This window comes from Myotis nattereri (assembly GCF_964212035.1).
Source record: "Myotis nattereri genome assembly, chromosome: 18".
Classification (NCBI taxonomy): Eukaryota; Metazoa; Chordata; class Mammalia; order Chiroptera; family Vespertilionidae; genus Myotis; species Myotis nattereri.
The window spans coordinates 12,735,267-12,762,523 of record NC_138093.1 but is presented as its reverse complement, the minus strand read 5'-3'; the positions used below and the strand labels follow the sequence as shown (position 1 = coordinate 12,762,523).

Below are 27,257 nucleotides of genomic sequence, written 5' to 3'. Positions count from 1 at the left end.
ACAAGCTCTTGGATGGGAAGTACTCTGCATGCTGTCCAGGTCCTATTTCCAAAAGCAGCTTTATCACCTTCCAAGACCCCACCCCCAACTCTCTCTGGGTCTCCAGCTCTCTGCCTCCTCTCTTTCACCTGGCCCTCTTCCTCATAAAGTCTCCTTAATGAGGGAAGAGGCACATTCTCTGGGTTCTGGCCTTGGCACTCATCTCATTTCACCACAGGCTCTGCCTTGGGACGCTTATTCCCCACCACCTATAACCCAGAGCCCATGGCTCTCAAATCTATGCTCTGGCCCAGAGCCCTTTCCATTGGTTGGTGTCCAACCAATTGCTGAGCAATTTCTCTTGGGTCTCCTGCAGGCCTCAAATCCAACATACCCCAAACTGAACTCATTATCTTCCCAGCAAACCTCTTCCTCTTCCTTTCCATGCCCGGTCTTGGGGAAATCGCACCAAGTCGGGAATTTTATGACATTCTTTCCTCCCCACCTTCATGCCTGAGATCTAAGTGGCTAAATCCTTTCTCTCCAACACCACTGCCCCAGTTTGAATTTCATCAGTTCTCACCTGAATCAGTGCGACTTCTTCTTAACTGATCTACCTCATTTTGTTCTCCAAACTTACTGCAGCACAAATTAGATAATACTGCTGCTCTGCTTAAAAGCATTCAGGGGCGCCTAAATACTTAGGGATGAAATTCAGACTCCTAGGCATGACACTCAATACGGAAGCCCTCCCAGATCTGATTCTTGCCCACCTCCTCCCACCCACGATGCTCCAGTCCTACTGAACTGCTTCCTGTTTCCACACTACACCACATTCGTCCAAATCTCTGTGTGAACACACCGTTCCCCTCGTCAGAAATGCCTTCCACCACGATCCTTCTCTGCCTTCCTCACTCTTCCCATCCATGATCACTCAGCTTCGCTGCTTCACTTGGAAGGCCCCTGCTCGTGTGCACCCCTAGCTCCGCTCTCATTATTCAGGAGTGCCAACGTCTCCATGATAGTGGTCCTTTTTTTCTGCTGTCTTGCTAGATTGTGAGTTCTCAGGACCAGTAATGATGGCTTATTTTATTTTCTGATGCTGATGCTCCGATCACCTTTTCCTCCAATCTGATCCTTTCTAAGTATTTTTTTTTAATATTTTTTGAACATGCAACACATTCATCTGTCCAAAAATTCAGAAATTACAAAGGAAAAATCTCCCTCCTACCTCTGGCCCCATCTCTGCTGTCTGGTTCTCCTCCCCAGAGGCCAAGTTGTCAGTTTCGTGTGAATACTTCCAGAGATACAAACATATCTATGGCCCCCCTTTCATACCAAGATGGTGTATGTCCCCCTGATTGTGCTGCACCTCTTTTCCACTTACTTATGTACAGTATCCTTGTGGCCATGCCATTTCAGTACATAAACAACTTCCTTTATTTAGTTACTCAATTTTTTATTGTGGGTGTATCATAATTCAATCAATGAACGTTAGGTTATTTCCAATCTTCTGTGAACACAAACAATACTGCAATTACTAACGTCACAAAATGTCATTTCACACATGTTCAAGTGTGAGAGTAGAATGAACTCCTAGAAGTGGAATCCCTAGATCAAGGAGTACATGCCTTCACATATTGCCATATTGCCCTTCATGGAGTTAGTAGATATCATCGTATTGATCTTTGTATTCCTAGTCACTATCACAGAGCCTAGAACAGAGTAGGCATTCAATACTTTTTTGTCAAATAAACAAATGAAAAAAAAATTAGTTCTTTTAGTGGAAGCTCCCTTTTTCTTTTTCTGATGCTGTGCTTTAGTGGAGATGTTTCTTCCCATCCAGCACTCAGGTCAAACCGAATGATACCACATGATCAACCCAAATGCCATTATTATTTAAATTCTTGTTTCAACTTTTATTAATGTCCATATTGTGTAACTAATCAAGACCCTTCTTAACTAGCTTGGTTATAAGGTCACAATTTTTATGTTCTAATATAACAAATTTGAATCCTCATATTTTGTGAGATATCTTAAAATTATTTTTACTGGATTTTTATTTTTCTTCCTCTGAGCAATTCCTGGAAACCCTTACATAATTCATAAATTATTTCAGGGGGCTGCTTGTGGCTTTTATCAGTCATCAGGCCTCTGTAAGTTAACTTCGACTGTCTTTTAACTATGTGTCCCTGTTGCTGCTCCTGCATCCATTGCTTATTAGCTGTGTCACCTCTCTATTCCTGGCTATTCATCTATAAAATAGGGACATTATTGGTTTGTGAGGATTAACTGAGATTATAGATAATCTTAGCATAGTGTTTGGCACATAGTAATGTTGAGAGAGACGGTCCTTGGTGGGTTTTTAATGCTTCTACTCATCTTCCTGGGAATGCCAAGAATGCAAGGCTCCTCTTTGCTAGGGCTGTGTTTATAGTGAGTGACTCTGAGGGATGAAATAATGTCTTCCTCCAGGACAAGGAACCGGTTTACTTACTGCTTCCGATTAAATGGTGGGCTCCCCATGCCCAGTGTTCCTCAGCCATGATGTAACTCCACCAAGAGCAAAGCTTTCATCCGAGCCCGTGAGACTTGGCGGACAAGAGGAATTGACACAAACATGCTGAAGCTTGTGTTGCTTCTTGTTTTGAGTCCTTTGTCTCTTACCCAAGAATCTTGTGTCTTTTATCAACATCCATGAAACAGTAACAGACTAACCTATTAGCCTTCCAATAGGTAAAATCAAATACTAGACTTGAGAATTAAATGCTTAAGATATTTACATTATTTTTGCTCTTGCTCTTCTAACTTGCTTTTCCTAGGCATTCTGCACAATATCTGTAAGTTTGTGTTTGGGAAAGTAGCCAAAATACATCAATTGCTGCCATTTGCAAATAATTCTACTGTACTGTTGGAGGAAACAAAATGAATTAGAAATAAAGGTGACTTTGAAATCATTGCTCAATTGAAATTACTTAGCCACACTAATATTCAGTTTTAAATCAGTAAGGCCATAGTTTCCCCTCTCTCTATATATATTTCTGTATAGTTGGGGGTCCTATCTTTAAAAAAATATGTTTTTATTAATTGTTAGAGAGGAAGGAAGAGGGAGAGGAGAGAGAGAAACATGGATGAGAGAGAAACATCAATCTCAATTGGCTGTCTCCTGCATGCCCCCTGCTGGGGATGGAGCCTGCAAACAGGGCATGTGCCATGACCTGAATCCAACTCACCACCTCTGGGTGTATGGGCCCACGCTCCACCACTGAGCCACACAGGCTGGACTGGGGCCTACTTTTTATGTAGTTGCAATACAGGAAAAGTTGCACAAATATAACTGGGCCTTAGTTCCTGTTACTTAATAGCTGGATGACTTTGAGCACTCTAAGGTTCAGTTTTCTAATATGAGAAATACAGAAACTAATTCATGATCCAGTAGTCTCAAGAGGTTGTTGGCGCCATGGAATAAAACGATGTATGTGACCACCTGTGCAAGTGAGTTGTTATAACTTAAGGCTGTATTGAGTTACAAACGTTAACTCGCCCTAATATTATTGGCTTAGAGCCTATGAAATAAGAAGAAGAAGAAAAAAAAGACATCAACAGTTGAATCAGTCTGCCACACACTCGCTATCCAACAGATGAAACGCCTAAGAGCATAAAAGGAAAACTACAACTCCCAGCAGGCCTTGCTCCCGACTGCGTCATATAACCTCAACTCCCGCAGGGCCCAGCACCCTCTCAGTCCCCACGGCCCATAAACTACATCTCCCAGGAGGCTCCACAGTGTACGACGTCCTTCTTCCCTCGCCTCGTGTCGTCCCTCACCCCGGCCTGCAGCTCGGGGCCCACGGGGGTCCCGCGGTCGGCAGCGAGCGCGCGGGGGGTCGCGCGGCTGCGGAGCGGCGCGAGCGCGCGCGGGAGGGAGTGGAGGCGTCGGGGGCGGGGATACGGCTCGCTGGCTCGCAAGATGGCGGACGAGGACGGGGAAGGGATTCACCCCGCAGCCCCTCACCGGAACGGAGGCGGCGGCGGCGGTGGGGGTTCAGGGCTCCACTGCGCCGGGAACGGCGGAGGCAGCGGCCCGCGGGTCGTGCGCATCGTCAAGTCCGAGTCCGGCTACGGCTTCAACGTGCGGGGCCAAGTGAGCGAGGGCGGGCAGCTGCGGAGCATCAACGGGGAGCTGTACGCGCCGCTGCAGCATGTGAGCGCCGTGCTGCCCGGGGGGGCGGCCGATCGCGCCGGGGTGCGCAAGGGGGACCGCATTCTGGAGGTGTGAGTATCCGGGCTGCCCGCCGCCCCACCCCGCCCCAGACCCTCCGCTAGTCCGCGCATCTCCCCTCGACCCCTGTCACCCTCGGGCCGAACCTCCACCCTCCCCTGACCCGCCCCCGGGACCCCGGGACCCCGGGCCTCGCACCTCCCCGGGGTTGGTTCCGAACCACACCCCTGCTTTTCGCGGACCCCCCCCCCCCCAACCTGGCTCCCTTCGGTCTTCAGTCACAGCCCCTGCGCCCTGCCCGCTGTTACCCCCGCCCCCATTCCTTCGGCTTCGTGTCTGCCCCTCTGCCTTCCCCGGGGGCACGCTGCTCGCTGCTCCTCGCCGCCCCGCGCTGTGCTCGGAACGAACCCCTCTGGCTGCTCACCGGCCGCAGCTCCTCCTCTGACCCCGCCGCTGTGTGTGCTCCCCAAGTTCTCACCCGCGGCATCAGAGTTTGTTGCTCTCCACACTCCCGGCAGCCCCGGAGGAGCGCCGTCCCCGCTGCCCTCCGGCCCAAGCGGGGGGAACCTCCGCCTTCTCCTACTTTTCCTCCGGAATCCTCCTCGCTCCGCCCCCGACTCCTTTTTCTTCCTTAGTCCCCTCTCCTTAGGGCTAAGCACCCCTTCCTACCTGTGTTCCTGTCCTGCGGGGTGGCCCCTGCTCCCTTCCTCCTTGTGTTCATTCTCCTAGAAGACCTTCTGTTCGGACGCTTGCGTGTGGGTTCGGTTCGGTTTGGTGGTGGCGATGGTGGGGTCTTGGACCTGTAGTTTCTCTGCACGGCGGTCTCAGGTACCTACACCAGGATATTGAATCTGGCGTCGTCGCCACCACCACCACCTCCCTCCGAGTGCATCCCTCTTCGGCCCCCTGTGTTCAGGCCTGTCCCAAACTCAACCTTGTGTTTCAGTCGACGATTATAACCCCCTTTTGGGTCTTTGACCTCCCCGCTTTTGCAGGGCAGGCTGTGTCCACGCGCTCTCCTGCTCTGTCTTCCTGTGATCCCACGCCTGACTTTATCCTCATCTTTCTCGCCCCCCCCCAGGTTGCTTTCCCTCCCTGCCCCCCTTTTTTTAGGCCCCTTCTGCGGCTGCAACCCATCCTCTTTCCTGCTGCAGTCCCTCCCACCCCCCCATTTTCCATCCTTACTCGCCCGTTGCATCCTCAATGCTCCAGCAGGATGCTGCCTCCTGTCCGATTTCTGTGCAGACCTCCTCCCCTACTCTGACCCCGGAGCTACACTTGTGTGTTTTTTGTACGTTGTATTGAAATGTATGTGGTGGTTGCTGGTTGACGGGCAGGTGGTGTTTGCTCTCATTATCTCCATCCTCCTCAGCAGTCTTCAGCGCTGTATCTTTCTTCTTCTTACGGAATCTATCTTGTATGTTCTTCTCTTCACCCTTCTGCCTTCTCCCTCAGTGCTTGGATTTGCTCTCATGAAGTTGTCCTCATTTTTTATAGATGTAATTATAATTTCCACAACCTTGAGGCTTTCTTTGCTCTAGTAAAACAGTAGGTTTGCTCAAGGTTTCGGAGCCGATAGGATCTTGAAGGTATGGAGCAGAGAGAGCCCATCCTTTCTTATTCACCTTATGCCCCCTGCCCTTGTCTTTGACGTTTTTACTCTGGTATCCACTCATTCTGTTTCCTCTTACTTCCCATCTCAAGAAAGAGGAGCTCACCAAAGCAGGTGGTTGGAGCTCTTACAATAACTGTTCTCCGACCTTCCTGTAGATAGGTGCTTTTTTCTCTGTTAATGTCCTACCTACTAGTTTCTAGTATTCCCTGGCAATATATCCTTAATTTTTTTGAGAGTAAGGGCATTCAGATATAGAATGCAGTAGTGACCTTTTGCTTTGTACTGGGGCACCTGATTTGTTTCTTTCTAAATAACTCAAAGTCTCTGGCTGATGTTTCCTTCCAATAGAAGCTTTTGGAATTACCATTTCCCTTTCCCTTTGTAAGTTAACTTTGGATCCAGCTGTTTGTTTTTACATTTACAACTAAAATGTTTATTTAAAATTGTAAAATCTTAACGTTCTAAATCATATACTCATTATTGGAGCTAAAGGAACTAAACAAATAGTTTTGTAGAAGGCTACAGCTAACAAGATCGATCATTTCATTCATATATATGCATACTAACATAGTTGCTGGCCTCGTGCCTTTATTGTGGCTTTTGTAGCAGAGTCCAGATATAAACTAGATATACCATAAAGGAGACCTCAAGAGGGTCCTTTAGGACAGGTCTTGCTTCAGACCCAAGTTCTAGTCTAGGTCTGTTCCTCTTCCTAGGAAAAAACATCATGTTTTGGCATATTCTTGGTGGTGAGTAGAGAACTTTGTCTTTCATTGGGCAAAAGAACACTGCTTCTAGAGAACCTTTCTCTGGAAGGGTGTGATGATTAGACATCTTCCTGACATTAGTTTTTCACTTTCCTAACTGTATTTTGATTTCCAAATCCTTTGAAGCTTCTCTGCTGTTATAGTGGAAATAGTGATCGTTGCAACACAGAACTGAGCTGGTTGTTAAATTCTCTGAAACCTCAACTACTGTGGACCCTGAACATCATGGGTTTGAACTGCATGGGTCCATTTATATGCAATAAATACCTGTACTGTTTCATTCCGCAGTTGGGATCGTGCATTGATCTACACCATTTTATAGAGGGGCTTGAGCATCCTCAGATTTTAATATCTACAGGGGGTTCCTGGAACCAGTCCCCCAAGGATGTTGAGGGAAAACTTTTTGGGAAGTCGGAAGTTTTATGTGGATTTTTGACTGCGTGGAGGTCATTTCCCTAACCCCCACCTTCAGGGGTCAAATGCATACAGTTTCTTTCCGTCCCTTTTTCCAAAATCTGCATCTTTTCCTTAGGTTTTCAAGTGAGAGGAGGAAATCAGCGAGCAAACAGACATGATTCTTGAGGGGTATCTGTGACTGCCACTTGTTTTGATCTTGGTTGGGTTGATACTAATCTTCCTAAAGCATTCTTTAGGCAACATGCCTTAGAGCTTTTTTTCTCTGTCTCTCACCAAGTTCCTTAAGTAACCTCTCGTCTCAGGAAAGCTAAGTTAAGTGCCAGTGGGGGTCAAGGTTAGGCATAGGTAGATTAACTACATGTAGATGTAAATTGTATGAAGTCATAGATAAATGTATGGACTTTGATAATTGCCTTTTAACCAAGACTTTCCCATATTTTAGATGCTTAACTCCTGTGCACAATAATTTTATTCCAATTTTCATTTATTGCAGTTGTATGGACAACTAACTCTTAGAGGTGTGAAAGAGAGTAACTTTGAGATTTATGGGAATACAAGCTTGAACAAAAGGAAGAGCATCAATTTCTTTTATTTTAAAGTCTTACCAAAGCCCTGTCCTCATTGAATCTTGGAATAGTTGTTAAACTAAATTCACTGTAGTTCAGTTTGTCCTTTTTTCCTTTAAAACTGACTGGATTCTGACTGGTTTGGGAAAGAGTCATGCTGCAGGGCTTGGTACTAGAGTAAGAACAAGCCCTCTGGCTCTAAATTTTACTGTAGATGGAATGTTTTCTTGACTAGCAATGTTCGTTTCCACCTTGTAATTTTCCCCAGTGTAACATATATTGAGTGTCTCTCCTTTGATGTGTATACACCTGGAGGCTAATGACTGAAGGATGCTTTCAACAGATAGAACCAAAATAAATATATCTTTGCACTAATTATATAGCATGTGAAGTAACATTTAACAAATAAGTTCCAAGGGCTCTTGATTGATTTCTTGAGAGATACCCTTAGAAGGGTTTAAGTGTGCAGTGGATATGGATATGCATTGTCTATATTTTTTTAGGGATTAGGTTTATCTGTTGACTAGTTTGTTTTGTCTCTTTGGTATTTGGGTAGTGTGGTTTTTAATAAGCATGGACTCCTAAGGTTGGCTTGCAACCATTCACAATTATATTTATGCTAGGCAAAGAGTATATGCCTTCCTCCTAGATAGCTGTAGGATAATATACCATCAACTTTTCCTTGTTAAAGTTAAACCATAAGAAAAATTAGAAGCCATACATATTGAAATAAATTTGTTTATTGAGATTTTTTGAAAATTAAATTTATTGGGGTGATACTGAGTAATAACATTATGTAAGTTTTAGATGTACAATTTTATAATACACTAGAGGTCTGGTGCATGAAATTTGTGCACTGGAGGAGGGAGTTCCTCAGCCCGGCCTGCACCCTCTCGCAGTCTGGAACCCCTCGCTCCTTACCGCCCGCCTGCAGTGGAGGTGGGAGAGGCTCCCACTACCACCGCTATGCTCACCAGCTGTGAGCCCAGCTTCTGGCTGCGCGGCACTCCATCTGTGGGAGCGCATGACCACCAGGGGGCAGCTCCTGCATTGAGCGTCTGCCCCCTGGTGGTCAGTGCGCATAATAGCAACTATTTGTTCTGCCGTTTGGTCAATTTGCATATTAAGGTTTTATTATATAGGATCATCTGTATATTGCATTCTGTGCTTACCACCTAAAGTCTAACCTCCTCCCGTCACCATGTATTTGACTATTGAGAGTTAATTTTAATAACTTACAAATATCTTATGGACATTCCTTTCTTTTGTTTTCTTCCTTTATGTGGACGTTTGAAAATGATTGAACAAAAAGAGGTTAGTGCCACAAGAAGTATTTTTACGAGTTAAGTGTGAGTCATGTAACATTGACTGCTAAGTACCTCTCAAGAGCTTTCTCAGTGTAGCTGAATTCTATTTGGCTCAGATTTCCCAGGTATTTTTTGAAAATGGTTTAAAATTATGGCTTTTGATCAAGGAATTATTATGGCAGTGATTTTCAAGCTTTAGTGAGCATAAGAATGACTGGGTGTGCTTGTCCAAGGTAGAGTCTCAGGCTCAGTCGTTAGGGGTTATGATTCAGTAGGTTTTGCATGGGGCCTCAAGGTCTTTATACTTCCTTGCCAGGTGTGGGGAACATAACCCACACCCAACTCTACTTGGAGTAACACTGCAGGCTTAAATTGCCAGTTCATTTTATCTTTATGGTTATATTGAGAGTCATGAGCTAAGACTGTGAAACAAACTGATTTTTTTGAGGCTCCTGAATTCCAGTTCTTAGGAAAATGAGTTCAGTAGATAGTGGACTATTATATCTGATCATCTATACTTTATTGAGTATTGCTAAGCTGTTGTAATAAAGATTGTGATTAAAAGGTAGAATAATCATTATACCACTTTGCTACTTGAAGTGTGTGTTACAGTTTGCAGTGTTTTTACATTTGATCTTTACAACAGCCTTGTGAGATAGGGAAAATATAAGCTTCTTGAGGGCAGGGACTACATCCATATGCCCCCCCCCCTCCCCCCGCGCCAAATGTCTAGTGACACATATAAGGTATTACTCAGTATATACTTGCTGAATGAATGTATTAGTATTATCACTGTTTCATAAAAGAGGAGGCTGCGTGTTGCACTAATGAGTGTTAACTAGAATTACTAGTAAACGTGGGTCTTTGGGTTCTAAATTCAGTGTATTTTCTCTCTCCCAGCATGTCCTCAGGTGAGGATTAAAAAATACATAAGCAAACAAACAAAGTAAAATTGCTGTTCATAGACAATTGTGCTTGAGGTTAGATAAAAAAGGGCTTTGAATGTAGTGCTCATAAGTTTGGGTTTTATTCTGTTTTTGAGATCAGAATATAGTTGTATGTGTATTAATGCCCAGGACTCCCTGTGAAAAATGTAGTTTTTATTTAATTATTTACCCAAAGAGGTTGAGTAACTTTTCCAAGGTCAAAGAGGAAAATTACTGTTAGAATTAGAAGAATTTCAGAGCATCTAGTCTCTTGGGCTGTCTTGTACTATATAAAGCAGAGAACGGAGGACTACAGCCAGAGCTAGGAACAGCTGGTGAGGAGCTGGTTGCCTTTAATTTGTGTATGTATTTTACTTCACAACCCAATCCGGCTTCTCAAGTATCTGTTTCTCTTTCTCTTATGTTTTAAATGGCTGAACTTACTATTGTGTTTACAGTTGGTGAGTTTGATCCTTATGTGCTGCAGCCCCCTTGAAGAAAAACCTTTATTGTGTTTATGTACTAGCCTTAATATTTTTTCATTCATCCAGGGAAAATCTTTAATGAGTGCTTACTACATGACAAACACAGGATTAGATACTGGGGGTGGAAAGCTGAATGATATATAGTCCTCCCCCTTAGGAAATTTATGGTTGGGTGGGGAAGCCAGCAGATTAACTGACAATTTCAATACTGGAGTAAACCCAGGGGGTGTTTGTTAACGAAGATGGCACCCAGCTCTCCCCTTCCCCATTGGGTGAACAAACTTAGAGCAATTCCTCCAAATCCCCATAAATACTTCTTTGCCCTTAGTTATCTAAACTAGGAAATGCAAGTGCCCAAGGACTACGTGCATCTTAACAGGAATCTTCCAGACACAAAATGTACTAAAATTAGGAGGACTGTATAGTTTATTGACACTTTTGAAAATGAAATGGGCCTATTAATTATGCCAGGACAACAGATGTAAATTAGGTGTGTCCTGGCAACCTGGAACACAGGTTTATAGCAAGACTGGAATTTTGTATTCTATCAGGAGGGAAATGAACAAGTTTTTGTTCTTGGTGACCAGTGGTTACATTGGCCTTACAGATAATTATCAGATAACCAATGAACTTTTGTTCTGAATAGCTTGTTTATAATTTCATATTTATTTTTAAAATATCTTAACGTCTTAAGGCTTATTTTACTTTTCCTATTTTACTATTTGTCCCCGAATGAAAAATATGATTCCTTTATTTAGAAATGAATTTCCTATGTAGATTATATTTGTAAACTGATTGCCTTGGAATTAGAAGGTTTGAGGAATCTAGTACTCCTCCTTCCCAAGTAATAAACCCTTGTTACTTCTGATTGGAGGTATTAAGGTTGAAAGAGAGATGATCCTTATTTGTATTTTTCTGCCTTGGGCAGCATTTTTTATCATTAGAACACCCAGCCAAGGGTAAAAAGTTCAAGGAATGGTAAGCAGCTTATTTGACAGGTTACTTATTCCTTTTTTCCTCTTCGGGAAGACTAGATGCTGATTGACACAGTTCGAAGTGTCTCATCCCTGCCAGGGCCATACTTTATTGTCATGAATACTCTCTTTTGCTCAGTGTTAAATGTAGGTGTTTAAATATTGGTATACATATTGATTTTGCTTTTGACACTTAAAACAACCAAAGAATTTGTGAACTAGGGCTGGAAAGCATTTAATTTGGTTTCCATACAGTTAACATTTGTTGTTTCCCTTCACTTGCTAAAGATGAGGCTTAGAATAAGGTAGTTTTTTTTGTTTGTTTGTTTTTGGCTATAGTTTGAGTCGAGACACTACTTTTTATATTCTCTTTTCCTAGTAAAGAATAGTCTATCAGAGGTATCTTCTATATATATAAAAGCCTAATGTGCCAAGTGTCCCCTCGGGAGTTCAACCAACCGGGAGTTCGATTGCTTGCTATGATGTGTGCTGACCACCAGGGGGTGGCATGGAATGAATGAAGGCTCCGGTTGGCAGCCACTAGGGACCCTACCCACGCATGAATTTTGTGCACTAGGCCTCTAGTTGCATTATATGACAGTGGTCTTAGGAAATCAGTAAGAGAACACAAACTCATGGTAATTTTGAGACCTTATAACTATGATATAGTAGTTTTCTGCTTAATTATATTTAGCAGTTGTTCAGGCTAGAAAATGGTTATATTAAATCATAACTGAAGAGAACACATTTTTTTTTTTTAAATTGGTGGGCAGGGAAAGAAACAGGGATAAGTGGCAATTAGTGAAATTATTTTGTGGATCTAGATTCCTATGTGAAAATAAAATACTATTTAACTGTTTAAAGCTATGGCATTTTTCTGATTTGAATATTTCAGAACTTGGTTTGATTTTCATGGCAGAAATGAAATAGCTCACTCTATCTTGTTTTGAATTATTCACTAAGGAATAGTGAATTTTAAAAAAAATATATTTTATTGATTTCTTACAGAGAGGAAGGGAGAGGGACAGAGAGTTAGAAACATCGATGAGAGAAACATTGATCAGCTGCCTCCTGCACACCCCCTACTGGGAATGTGCCTGCAACCAAGGTACATTCCCTTGACCGGAATCGAACCTGGGACCCTTCAGTCCGCAGGCCGACGCTCTCTCCACTGAGCCAAATCAGTTAGGGCAGGAATAGTGAATTTTGACAACAGAGGTAGATCCACTTTGATATATATATATATATATATATATATATGTATACTAGTATATATATGTATATATATATATAATTTTTGGAGATTTCATTCTTAACTTTAAAATACATTAAAAAATTTAATAGGCTTTGTTTTTTAGAGTAGTTTTAGGTTCACAGCAAAATTGAGCAGAAGGTACAGAGGTTTCCCACAAACCTCCTGCCCCTCACCCCCACCCACAGGCATTGCCTCCACCATTATAAACATCCCCTACCAAAGGGGCACATTTGTTATCGTTGATTAACCTTCATTGACACATCGTTGTCATACAGAGTCTGCAGTTTGTCTTAGGGTTTGCTCTTGGTGTTGTATATTTTGTGGGTTTTCACAAATTTATGATGACATGTATCCACCATTATAGTACATGGAATAGTTTCACTGTCCTAAAAATTCTCAGTGTGCTGCTTATTTAGTCCTCTCTCCCTCCAAGCCCTGGCACCCACTGATCTTTTTATCATTTCCCTAGTTTTGCCTCTTTCAGATTGTCATATAGTTGAAATCATAAAGTACGTAGCCTTTGCAGACTGTCTTCTATAACTTGGTAATATACATTTAAGTTTCCTTCATGTATTTTCGTGGCTTGACATTTTATTTCTTTCTAGTGCTGAATAATATTCTATTATCTGGACTTATCACAGTTCATTTATCCAAGGTTCAGCACTTTGAATAAAGCTGCTGTAAACATCTCTGTGTAGGTTTTTGTGTGGATATGTTTTCAGCTTATTTGATTAAATACCAAGGAGCACACTTGCTGGATCATGTGGCAACAGTATGTTAATTTTGTAAGAAACTGCCAAACTGTCTTCCCAAGTGGCTATACCATTTTGCTTTCCCATCCGCAATGAATGAGAATTCCTGTTAATCCATATCCTTGTCAGCATTTGGTATTGTCAGTGTTCTGGATTTTGGCCATTCTTAGGGTGTAGTGGTATAAATTCATTTTTTTAAATTATAAAAATAATATAAATATGTTGGAGAAAATTTGGAGACCAAAGAAAATGGGAAGAAAAAATCACCTATATTATTACCCATACTCAATTACTTATGAAGTTGAAATTGTGCTTTTGTATACAACTTATAGTCTAATTTTTTAAATTAATAGACTTTATTTTCTCGGACTGTTTTAGATTTACAGAAAAATTGAACAGATAGTACAGAGAGTTCCCATATATCTCTTTCCCACTGCCATCATACATAGTTTCTCCTATTATGAACATATTACATGAGTATGGTAGATTTGTTTAAATTAATGAACCAATATTGATACTTTATTATTAACTAAATCCTTTAGTTTATTAGGATTTCCTTGGTTTTTACCTAATGTCTTTCTGTCCTAGGTTCCCATCCAGGATAACATGACATTTAGTTGTCATATCTCCTTAGGCTCATCTTCGCTGGGACAACTTCTTAATCTTTCCATGTTTTTTCTGACCTTGACAGTTTTGAGGAATACTGATTAGGTATATTGTAGGATACCTGATTATTGGAATTTGTCTGATATTTTTCATGATTGGACTTGGGTTTTTTGTTTGTTTTTTTGAGGAAGATCACAGAGGTACCATTTTTATCAGTTCATATCAAGGGCACACACTGTCATCATTATGACTTATTAACCGTCATCATCTGGCTGAAGTAGTGTTTGTCAGGTTTCTCCACTGTCAAGTTATGTTCCTTTTCCCCTCCCCACTCCTCATACTAACCCTTTGGGTAGGAGTCACCATGTGCAGCCCACACTGAAGGAGTGGGGAGTTATGCTCCCCTCCTGTAAAGTGTAGTATCTATATAATTGTTTTGGAAGTCTACGCAGGAGAAGAATGTCCACTGCCCATGTATTCATTTATCAATCATTTATTTGTATCAGTATGGGCTCATGGATATTTAGTTTACACTTTGGGATACATATCTGACGCTGATGCTTTATTTTGTTGCTCCATTTCTAGCTTTTGCCATTTATTGGTAGTCCTTACAGTTGGCTCCTGTGCCCTTTGCCATATCCCCATCAGTGTGTGTTTTTGTTTTGTTTTGTTTTTGAGTACTTCCTTACTTTCTGCCACTACAAAATGATCCAGGCTCATCTGTGTATTTCCTGTTCCAGTCCTAGAATCAGCCTTTTCTCCAAAGTGTCCTGTTCCTTTTTATTGGAGAATGGTATTAGAAACCAAGACCTGGGTGCTAGGTGTGGTCATTGCTACTAGGGTATAGTTTCTTTCTGGCCCTCTCAGCTAACAAAGAAATGTGTGTGTGTGTGTGTGTGTGTGTGTGTGTGTGTGTGTATTTCTATGTGTAACCATCTGTATCTGTATTAAGTTAAATATGGGTTCTTACTGATGTCTGGCTTTACTCCATTAACATATGGATCATTTTGATTCCCTCCCCTTGTAGATCTGTATATTTCCACACTAACAGTGAGAAACTTGGCTTCCCACATCCACCGTCCATTTACTTAATTGTCCAATTCCAGTATACATGTATAGCAATATCAGAATTTTTACCCCTGTGGGAAATAACTTTATCGACAAATACAGCACTTATGTGCAGTCCCTATTGCCTTTAGCCTTATGGGATTCATTAATTTCCAGTTACTTAGGTCTGTGCCTTTCCTCCCACCCCCTTCAGTGAGGTTGTTTGAAATATATTTGAAATATAGTTAGATTCTCTTATTACAGTCTGGGATTCCCCCACCTACTAACTGATTTATTCCCTATTGTTGACTTTTTAAAAAATAAGAACAGAAATTTGGAAACCTAAATAATGATGAATATGTTTGTGCCAATTTTTTTGAGCTCAGGATTATTTCATTGTTCTTGAAGATACTTGAGAGTGGTCTATATACCACTGTAAAATTCTTGCCCTCATGGAGCTCACATTTTGATGATTTCCTTAGGATAAATTTCTCTCTTTTTTTAAAATATTCTATTGATTTTTTACAGAGAGGAAGGGAGAGGGATAGAGAGTTAGAAACATCGATGAGAGAGAAACATCAATCAGCTGCCTCCTGCACATTCCCCACTGGGGATATGCCTGCAACCAAGGCACATGCCCCCAACCGGAATCAAACTTGGGACCCTTCAGTCCTCAGGCCGATGCTCTATCCACTGAGCCAAACTGGTCAGGGCAGGATAAATTTCTTGTAATACCATTTGAGTGGAAAGAATATGAACATTTTTATGACTTTAAGTGCACATTACCAGTAAAATTACTTTCTAAAAGGAAGGATTTGTCTTATCCTGTATTATAAAAGGCTAATATGCAAATTGTCCCTTCGACCAGGAGTTCTACCGGGAGTTTGACCAGGGGGCGGGACTGGCTGGCCAACTGCCTGCAGTCCCTCCCCCTGCTGGCCCCACACCCAATCGCCCTCCCCCCCATCAGTGCGGGCTGGCCGGAGCCCACCTGTGCATGAATTCGTGCACTGGGCCTCTAGTTTATATATCGTCATCATCTCATTTTTTATATGTTATAAGTTTACATTAAAAGTAATTTAGATATGTGCTTTTAAAATTGTTGACCAGATTTTTTGTTTATTAGAAAAAGTTGAAATATTTTAGAACCCTTTGGCCAGTTACTTTCTCTAGTTGTATTTCTCTTGTCCTATCAATAAATTAGCTGTTCCAAAATGTAAGGCAAAATGTTGTTTCTGAAACAAAATTCCAAAAATTTTTTTTAATTTTATTTTTCAATTACAGTTTACACTCAGTATTATTTTTTGTTAGTTTCAGGTGTACAGCATAGTGGATAGAAGTGTTACCCCTATATTTCCACTACCCACCCAGGATCATACTAGTTATAATATTGACTATATTCTCTATGCTGTCCTTTACATCTTTGTGATTATTTTGTAACTACCAGTTTGTACTTCTTAATCCCTTCACCTTTTTCACCGAGTGGCAACCATTGTCTGTTTACTACATTTAAGACTCTATTTTAGTTTTGTTTGTTCATATATTTTGTTCTTTAGATTCTACATATAAGTAAAATCATGTGGTATTTGTCTTTTTATGTCTAAGTTATTTCACTTCACATAATACTGTCTAGGTCTATACACACTGTCGCAAATGGTAAGATTTCCTTTTTTTTAAATGGCTGAGTAATATTCCATTGTATACATGTACCACAACTTTTTTATCCACTCGTCTATGGATGGGCACTTAGGTTGCTTCTATATCTTGGTTATTGTAAATAATGCTGTAGTGAATATATTCTTTCAAATTAGTGTTTTGGGTTTCTTTGGAGATATATATATATATATTTGCTGGATCATAAGGCAGTTGGTTCTCTTTTAAATTTTTTGAGGAACCTCCCTACTGTTTTCCATGTCAGTCAGACTATTTTCTGTCTCACTTCTTTTGCTCAGTGTGTTTTAAGATTCATTCATGTTGTCGATATTGGTAGTTTGGTCTTTTTATTGCATGACTACGCCACAGTTTGTTTATGCGTTCACCTCTTGATAGACATTTGACTGTTTTCAGTTTTGGACTATTACGACTAAAGCTCCACTGAACATTCAACTACAATTGTTTGTGTGGACATGTTTTCATTTCTCTGGGGGTAAATACTTAGGAATGGAATTGTTGGGTCATATAGTAAATGTATGTTTAGCATTATAAGAAACTGCTAGGTTGTTTTGCTTTATGCTCCCATCAGCAATGTAGGAGAATTTCAGTTCTTCCACACCCTTAGCAAAACTTGGCTTTGTCACTCTTTTTTATTTGAACTGTTCTTATGGATATGTAGTCATTGTGCTTTAATCTACAAAATTGAAAAGTACATCTTAATTATTTGCAGTTATAAGAATTCATTGTCATATTTTTTATAGGCTGCCTCTGAGGGACTAATTATCCTGTAATTAATTTCTTGAATGTCACAAAGGGTCAAAATAATATTTGCTTACCACTTAGCATGGCTCCTTCTTATGGTACATATAATGATCGGCTCTGTCATATTCCATCCATGTCTAGTTTCATTATATACAGTTTCCTGTACAAGCACTGTACAAAAACAAATCCTGACTATTTAGAGCTTTTTCCTGTTTCTGGGAGTGTTTATATTAGTTTTGCAATTTCCTCAGCTGGCTAACTTTAGTTGAATAAAAGTCTTATTTAAAGCCACTCCCATTAGCTAGCTGAAAGCTTTTCTAATGGGGCCAAATTTTGGTCTTATGTAAAAAATGAAGAGAATGTTGTCCTGCCCAGGTGGCTTGGTTGATTGGAGCATCATGCCCGTACACCAAAAAAAAAAGAAAGAAAAAAAAAAAGGTTGCAGGTTCAATCCCCAGTCAGGGTGTGCGTCGGAGGCATCTGATCTCTCTCTCTCACTCTCTCCCTTCCTCTCTTTCTAAAATCAATAAAAACATATCCTCAGGTGAGGATAAAGAGAAAAAGAGGAGAATTTTATTAAATTTGCAAGTGTATCTTTATAGTGCTGAAGACACAGAGTAAATTGAGTATCATCTAGTTGCCTAAGGAAATAAAATTTTGTTGGATTGTTGGAGGTTTTTGGTAGCCTTCTCTCCCTCCCCACATTTTATGAAAAATTTCAAATGTACAGGAAACTTGAAGGAATTGCACAATGAATATTTGCATACCTACCATCTATTCTACAATGAGCATTTTGCTATGTTTGTTTAATCACTTATCTGTTGAAAATTTTTGATAGTATGTTTAAGCTATTGCCTTTCTTTGTGGAAGAAGCATAGATGGGTAGAACTTACTGGCCAGTAGCTGCTTTTGTGTGGTGTAGGATTTAGTGGTTCTTTGATGTCATATGAAGGTGATGATCTTATGATCCCATTATCATTGGTTGACAGCTCAATGATTTATTTTCAAATGAATTTCAACTAGATTATGTTGCAAAGACAGAAGAAAAGCAAGGGAAATTAGTGGCTTGTATTATTAGGAGGCCAAAATACTACCAACTTGCTTGCACAACTGATACAAATGCTATCACATGAATAGCTACTATTTATGAAGTGTTTACCATGTTCTAGCTTCATCACATTTTAGTTCTCACAACATAGCTCTAGGTATTATTAACCCCATTTTATGGATTAGAAATCGAGGATTAGTGAGATTGAATAATGTCCTATCTGTTAAATGGTACACTAGTCAGTCTGACTCCAAAACCTATGCTTTGAACCAGAAGCCTGTGTTGCTGAAAATTCCCTTTACTGCAGAATTTCTAGCTTACATTCATTTATGCCTTCAGAATTGTTCATTGGGCCCCACCTAGTTTGAGCCTGGTGTAGTAGCATTCTTGTGGAAAAAGAGGATGTCATATAAACATTTTTTATGACTCTGAAGGCCTCTTAATTCTTGAGGAGGGAGGGCCCTTTATGAAATCAGACATCCTGGGGTTTTTACTGACTTCATTTCATTCTCTGAAGAATGAAAGAATTTCCAGCTTTGTATATTAAATCATGGAATATACAGCATTCCTTCTTTAGCTGCACCAAATAAATACTAGCATGTGTGTTTAGAATGTGACAGTGGTAGTTGTTTTTTTTTCCTTTTTAAAAGTGGTTTTTGGGATTATAGCCAATTTGAAGCATGGTCTTATTAAGAAGTGAAATCTAAGCAAGCTCCCTTGCTCCCTTGGCTGCTCTTGAAGTAAGCTTCACTTACGTTTTTGTGATGATTTTGGGGGCTTGTTTCTATGAGTGACCCAAGGAGCAGTGTATTCTAACTTGAAAACTGAATGGGTGGAGGTGCATTGGAAGCAATAGTTTTCAACGTTTCTGGAGATTACATACTCCTTTTTGAAGCTGATGAAAGCTGTGGGGCCTCTCCCCAGGGAAAAAATATTGTATATGCACACAAATACAATTTTACATGCAAATTTTGTAGGTGTTCACTGACCCCCAAGCCTATCAACAGAGTACTCCAAATTAAAAATCCTTTAACAGAAAAAATTAGGGAGCTGAAAAGTAAGATTTGAGCATCAATTCTTAAACTCCCCCCCGCCCCCCAAATATGCAGCTCATAAAATTGCATTAATATAAAAGTCTTGTTTTAGTATCCATGGTAGTTTGTTCCATCTCAAAGTATTAGTGTTCCTCACTTTTTTTTTTTTAACAAGAGTATTATGAACTAGATAAGATTCCTAGGGATAGATGAACTTCTCTATATTGATTTCCAACTTTTGTTTTTTCAATTTTATTCTACCAGCAAAACATTTTCTCAGAACTTCTACTAAGGCCAAAGATTTAGATGAAATCTTTTGCCAATCCTAACTTTATTTAGGTTTCCGTTTCTTCTTTAACCAAAATCTCTTCATAACCAACAGGTACATAGTACTTCTTTCCTTTTTATACCTTCTGATGTAAGTGTTCAAGCAAGTTACATTTTATTAAGCGTTAATTCTCACAGCAGCGCTGTTAAGAACTTATTATTGTCCCCATTTTACAGATGCGGAAAGCAACACTAAAAACGGTTAAGTAACTTGATCAAGACCAATTCTGATAATAAAAAAGGCAGAGTTGGGATTTGTAGATCTAGCTCCCAAGCCCGTTTTTTTTTTATTTTATCCCGCTCTCTGATCAGAGGTGACCATTTTTACCTGGTCATTAGTCTGATCTGATCTGAATTTTAAAAGTCCAAATTTCCATCAGAGGAAGGGGCTCTATTTTCTTGGAGAGCTAGCTAGTTGTAAAATTACTGGGGTGTGTGTGTGTGTGTATAAGTTATTTAGGTTGTGCAATGTCAAGAGTGCTAAATTTTACTAGCTAGATTGTTAAACCCAACATAAGGAAGGAGGCTAGCTGGGTGATCTTCTGTCTGTTCTGTTTTTATAAATGGATGTTTCAGATACCAGATTCTGACAGAGACAATTCCAGTGATTGGAAAGTTTGTAGAACACTTATTACTAAACTTAGCATCATTTTCAGGAAGGTAAAATTGTAATGGTTTGGAACAGGACTGAAAAAGTTTAAAGGGTAGATAAGATTCTATCAAATTGACTAAAGGCCAGGTATGTATTTCTGAACTCTCTTGGGAGAGCCATGGAGGGAACTTCTGGGCCCGCCAGCTGCCTAGTGGTTTTTGCTGAGACAGCAGGCTGGGTCAGCATTCTGGGAAGGTAGTTCGGTTTGCTGAGTGAGTTTTGTGAGACTCAGCATCTTTCTTGACGAAATTATTGCTCTTCCAAACCTCATACTTTTCCTGGTTTCAGCCATTTTAAACAGAGAAATAGGAAGGAGAATGAGTAGGTTGCTTTACTCTATAGCCTTGGATGTATATTTTTTAGTGTGAACTAAGATCACAGAGCTTTAAGTGAGCTAGCACAGAGCAGAAAATTAGTAGATAGAATTCTAAGAGAGATTAAGAGAAATGATTGTGAGAACAAAAGAAGTTAGATCAGATAATTTAACTTTAGAGGGATTATTGCATTGCCTTTTAAAAAACTAATGTATGTGAAGATATAAACCATTTAAGTCCCAAGGTAATGAAACTTGTCATAAAGGAAAATAAAGTTGACTAATTTGAAGATATGGGGGGAAATCAGATATAAATGTAAAAGAATTATCTTAAGCCATACTTTTTGAGTCTTTACAAATTAAGGGAATGCATTTTGTGGAAAATGCCTTTCAACAGACTTTCTAGGATATTTAAAAAGGACAAAATACAGTTCAAATGGCAGGATTATTAAAAGCCACTTTGCGTCATATACATGATTAGCTAGGACGAGGATATCGGACTATCAAGCTTTAAAAGCTTTGTTTTCTCCTCAGCTTCACTCTCCTTCCCATTTGTTTTCCTGAAGCTGTGTGTGGGATTCTGGCATAGAGGAAGGGTAGGTTCTCTCACCTGTTGCCATTCCCCCACCCCCAGCCTTAAGCACATTATGATCTATAAAAATAGAAACAGCTTTTCTGGAACCACGTTAATCTTTTGATTTTATGGTTCATTCTGCGTGACACTGGAGTGGGGGCAGGAGGGTGGAGATACAAAGTGTTTGGACCCTTCTGGTTTATGGGATTGTCTTTTTCCCTTTTTCCCCTTAGGAACGGCGTGAATGTTGAGGGGGCAACACACAAGCAGGTGGTGGACCTGATCCGAGCAGGCGAGAAGGAATTGATCTTGACAGTGTTATCTGTACCTCCTCATGAGGCAGATAACCTAGATCCCAGTGACGACTCGTTGGGACAATCATTTTATGATTACACAGAAAAGCAAGCAGTGCCCATATCGGTCCCCACATACAAACATGTGGAGCAGAATGGTGAAAAGTTTGTGGTGAGTGTCAGCCCAGTTCGACCCTCCAACATCTAGCTTTTGTTTCCCCTAATCTTATCATTTATGACATATATTAGAGCACTAGAATAAGTGACTACAACGGGTCAGTTTGCCTACCAGGAAGGTGGGTTTACACATAAATCAAAGACACTAAACTTGATTTATTGTGCAGGCGTGAGCTATAGTAATGAAGAATTCTATAGTTCTTTTTGTTCTTATACTTTCTAAAAAAGGTATTGATTTTTAGAGAGGGGAAGGGTAATAGGGAGAGAAATATCAATATATCAATTTGTTGTGCCACTTTTTATGCATTTATTGCTTGCTTCTTTTATGTGTCCTGACTGGGGATTGAACCCACAATCTTGGTGTATTGAGACAACGCCCTAACTAACGGAACTACCCGACCAGGGCGAGTCCTATTTCTGCATAAGCATAATTGAATTTCATTCCCTTCAGTTTTAAGTTTTGTTTGTTTGTTTTTCATTGGTTGTCATACCTTTCACTGTTGACTCTGTAGAGCTATAGAGTAAGATTAATTTTAAAAAGTGGTGTACTCCAGAATATTTGGGTAATTCAGTTTGTCGACTTAAGAACCTACACATGCCCTGTTTCTCTTCAGACCTTGTTCTTTTTCATTTTCTTTGGAGATAGCTGTGTGAATGATTAACTCTGGTTTTTCCCAAGGTCCTAATTATATTCTGAATGTAATTCATGCAAGTTATTTTATCCATTTCCATTCTGTTGCTGTTGTACATATGCAGGAAGCCCATCTTGAATTCTGGGTGACATATGCCAGTCCCTTTCCTGAATGCCTTTGTTCTTCAAAACCTAATTGCCATTGATAGCCCAGTCTACCTAATTTTTCTTTTGGTTGCAGTATGCTTTATTTGCCTTTGTAAAAAAAAAATGCCCTGGCTGAGTGGCTCAGTTGGTTGGGACGTCGTCCCATCATAAAAAAGTTCAGGTTCGATTCCTCTCTGGGCACATGCCTAGGTTGCAGGTTCAATCCCCTGTTGAGGCTTATAGGGGGGCCAACCGATAGATGTTTCTTACATTGATGCTTCTCTCTTCCTCTCTCCCTTCCTCTCTAAAAATCAGTAAAAATATATCTTCAGGTGAGGATTAAAAAAAAGGCAATGAATACTGTTAGGTATAAACAGACTACATGTATTTAAAGCTGACCTGCTAACTAAAGTTGCAATCTCTGACACTGAGATTTGTCCCGGGTATAGGAATGGACCACTACATATTTATGGTACATTCTCTTTAGTGGGGAGATGAGAAGAACAAGGAAGCTAGAAAAGTTCAGAAGGATCAAATGTTTGACTAATCTGCAATTTAGCTGGAGATGATAGCACATGGATTTTATGCCAGTCTGGTCTATGTATTCTCAGAAGCATACACATAAAATTTAGAGTTTTGGGTTTTACAAGTGCTATCCTTTGAATCATAGGAATTAGAAATCAAGGTCAGGTTCTAAGGTAGAGCAGTTTGGATGTTGAGACCCTTTTGGGAATTAACAAAGACTTTGGGAACCTCTGTAGATTTCAGAAAAAGATGGATATTACTAATTGTTTTATTTTTTAAAATTTTATTGTTGACATTGTTACATATGTCTCCCATTTTTCCTTCTTTGCCTCCTCCACCCAGACCCCAGCCTCCCCTCTCTCTGTCCCTAACCACACTGTTGTCTGTGTTCATGGCCATGCATGTATGTTTTTTGGCTATTCTCTTCACCTTTTTTCATCACGTCTGCCTCACCTACCTCCCTTCTGGCATCTGTCAGACTGTACCATGTATCCATGACTCTGGTACTATTTTGTTCGTCATTTTATTTTGTTCATTAGATTCCACATATAAGTGAGATATGGTATTTGTTTTTCTCTGGCTGGCTTATTTTGCTTAGCATTATAATCCCTATATCTGTCACAAAAGGTGAGTTCCTTTTTACAGCTGTGTAGTATTCCACAGCTTTTTTATCCACTCATCTACTGATGGGCGCTTGGACTGTTTCCAGATCTTGGCTGTTGTAAGTAACACTGTTATGAACATAGAGGTGCATACATTCTTCCTGATTGGTGTTTTGAGATTCTTAGGATATATTTCCAGAAATGGGATCACTGGGTCAAAAGGCAGTTCCATTTTTAATTTTTTGAGGAAATTCCATAGTGTTTCCCACAGCAGCTGTACCAGTCTGCATTGCCACCAATAGTGCACTAGGGTTCCCTTTACTCCGTATCTTCTCAGCACTTGTTGTTTGTTTGATTTATTGATGATAGTCATTCTGGCAGGTGTGCAGTGATATCTCATTGTAATTTAATTTGCATCTCATGATTAATGATGTTGAGCATTTTTTCATATGTCTATTGGCTCTATGTCCTCTTTAGAGAAGTGTCTATTCAGGTCCTTTGTCCAGATTTATTTTAAATATGTTTTTATTGATTTTAGAGACAGAAGAAGGCAGAGGGGGAGAAAGAAAGAAATATTGTCTGCCTCCTGCATGTCCCCCACTAGGGATTAAGCCTGCAACCCGGGCATGTGCTCTGACCAGGAATTTGAAAAATTGGGTTGTCTTATATTTTGTTGTAAGAGTTCTTTATGAATTTTTGACATAAGTCTTTTATCAGGCAGGTAGATGTTTTGTGAAATATTTTACCCCGTCTGTGGCTTGCCTTTTTATTTCATTTTTAATAGTGTCTTTCAAAGAACATAGATTTTAAATTTTGTCAGTTTGTCCAGTTGATAAGTTATTTTCATTTATAGATAATGCTTTTTTGCATTCTAAGAAGTTTGCTTAACCCAGGGGCACAAATCTTTTTTTTTTTTTTAATAAAAGTTTTATAGTTTTACCTCTGTTTTTGTAATAACTTTATTGAAGTATGGTTCACATATCATAAATTCACCCATTTTAATTGTACAGTTCAGTAGTTCTTAGTATGTTCACAGAGTTGTGCAACCATAACCACAGTCAATTTTAGAACATTTTTATCACCTAAAAAAGAAACTCCATACCATTTAGCCATCATTCTTCACACCTCCCATTCCCACCAGCCCTAGGTAACTGGTAATCTACTTTTTGTCTATATAGAATTGCCTGTTCTAGACATTTCATATAGATGAAATCAGATGTGTTTTCAAGGTTTATCTATGTTGTAGCTTTGTATCAGCCAAATAAACTTACATTGTATGGATATGCCACATTTGATTTATCTGTTTGTCAGATGATGAACATTTGGGTTGTCTACTTTTTGGCCATTATGAATGATTCTGCTATGAGCTTGTGTGTACATATTTTTGTGTGGATATCTGTTTGTATTTCTCTTGGATATATATTTAGAAGTAGAATTGCTGGGTCATATGGTAAGTCTTACATTTAACCTTTCAAGGAAATGCCAGACGGTTTTCCAAAGTGGCTGCATCATAGTTTTCATTCTTATGGTTAGGTCTATGATTCTTTTTTTTGTTTTTTTTGTTAATGTTCTCCCGAGGATATTTTTTCCCATTGTTTTTTTTTTTTTTAAAGAGACAATGGAAGGTGGGGGGGGGGGGAGAGAAAGAGAGAGAGAGACAGAGAGAGACATCGATGTGAGAGAGACACATCGATGGCTGCCTCCTACACCAGGACCAGGGAATCAAGCCTACAACTGAGGTATTTGCTATTCTTTGCTCACTTTCTTCTCCTTCTTGTACACCCATGATGTGGATGTTATTATGTTTCATGGTGTCCCAAAGTTCCCTTAAACTATCCTCCTGCTTTTTTCTTTTTTGTTTTTTGTTGCTCTCATTGGGTGTTTAAGTCTACTTTGCATCCCAAGGTAGACTTAAACGCCCACCGATTCAATCCTGTGCGTCATTCAATCTGTTAATTCCTTCTAGTGTATTCTTGATGTCAGATATGGTATTTTTCATGTTTGAGTGGTTCTTATTCATGGTTTCTACTTCCCTTTTCATACTGTTGTGGTTCTCACTAAAGTTTCCTTATAGTTCTTACTAAGTTTTTTGAACATCCTTATAACCATTACTTTGAACTCTATATCTGATAAATTGCTTGCCCTCCATTTCATTTAGCTCTTTTTATGTAGATTCCTCCTTTTCTTTCATTTGGGGGTTCTTTGTTTCTCAATTTTTGCTCTCTCTTTGTGTTTGTTTCTGTGTATTAGATAGAAATGCTGTGCCTCCTAGTCTTTGTGGGGTGTCCTTATGTAATAAGTGTCCTACGGGACCCAGTGGCACAGTCTTCTTGATTTCCTGAGCTGGATGCTCTAGGAATGTCCCTTGTCTGGATTTAGTGGGCCCTCCTGTTGTAATTGGGTCTTAATTGCTGTTGGCCCATTTTTGTGTGGGATCAACCCTAAGACTTACTGTGAGGCTCAACTCTGACCACATCATGCAGTTTCTTGTGCTGGTACTGACAGAATAAAACAAGACAAACAAGGCCAAGCCAAAAAAAACCCCCAAAAAACAAGCAAAAAAAACCAAACAAGACAAAAACAATAAACCAACAGCAGCAACAAAAAGAATAAGAAAAGAAAAAAAATACAATAAAAGTCAAAAAGAAAAAAGAATAAGATAAGAAAATATATGGAGGGAAAGAAGAAAATTAAAAGGAAGAAAAAAAAAGATTAGGAAAAGAAAACCAGGGGGAAATTCTAAAAAACAAAAAGGGAAGAAAACAGAATTAGAAAAGGAAAGAGAGAAATATGAAATATTAAGGGGGAAAAGGGAAGAGAAATAGCAAAAAAATAAAATAAAAATAAAGAAAAAAGTGAAGTGTGTTGGATCCTGCTCTGATGCTGTCCAAAGTCGGCCATTTGGTCTGCAGGTTCCTGGCCTGCTGGCTACTTGTCCTCAGCTGCACGGGATCCACAGTATGTGAATGCCTCTGCGGGGCTTGGCTGCACCAGCAGGGGGCCCAGGGGCAGGTCAGCAAATGTCCCAAGGTTCTGTCTCTGCTTGTCTCTCCCTGCTGGCCAGCTGCCAGGCTTAGACACTGAAAAGGCTAGTCCCGGAAAAAGCCTCTGGAATAATCAGGAGGATGGAGTTACTGATTTCACATGATGGGGAGTGACGATCAGACTTATGGGAAGATGGTGTTTTCCCTTGCCCTGGAGCCACAGGTCTGGGTCTGTTCCAGATTTTCTCTGACCTCAGCAGCGTGTAGCTCCTCGTACTTAGGCAGGTGGAGCCTATGAAGCTCAGAGATTGGGTCTGCTAGAGATTGGGGAAAGGTGGTATTTCTGTTGGCTCTCCTGTGAGGTTCCCTGGAAAGTGTAGGGCATGGCCCTATCCCAAAGCAACCACTGAGAAACCTTGGAACTGCCCAGCCTTCTTAGACCGAACTAATGCCACTCACTCCTCAGCGGCACTTAAAGTGCAGGGTGAAGTGAGGAGGATTCCAGTGGGCTGCACGAGCAGAATGCATTGTACTTTAGAGAGCTGTGATGACAATACTTGGTAATATGTAGGATTCATTACAATCAGTTACAAATTTGAGTGATAATCACAGGAAGA

General features: G+C 40.2%; 1 protein-coding gene across 3 annotated transcripts in view; it reads left to right on the top strand.

Moving 5' to 3' along the window:
* The first annotated feature begins 1,793 nt into the window (after positions 1 to 1,793).
* The window catches only part of SNX27 (sorting nexin 27), a 52,327-nt gene continuing 26,863 nt past the window's right edge, over positions 1,794 to 27,257 (top strand). The window contains exons 1-2 of one of the 3 annotated variants that reach the window (XM_081113073.1): positions 1,794 to 4,254; positions 21,515 to 21,746. In XM_081113073.1, coding sequence (XP_080969199.1) covers positions 3,950 to 4,254; positions 21,515 to 21,746 — 537 coding nt within the window. In that variant the 5' untranslated portion in view covers positions 1,794 to 3,949. The remainder of the gene's footprint in view (positions 4,255 to 21,514; positions 21,747 to 27,257) is intronic. The other 2 variants (XM_081113074.1, XM_081113075.1) reach the window with 2 other exon arrangements.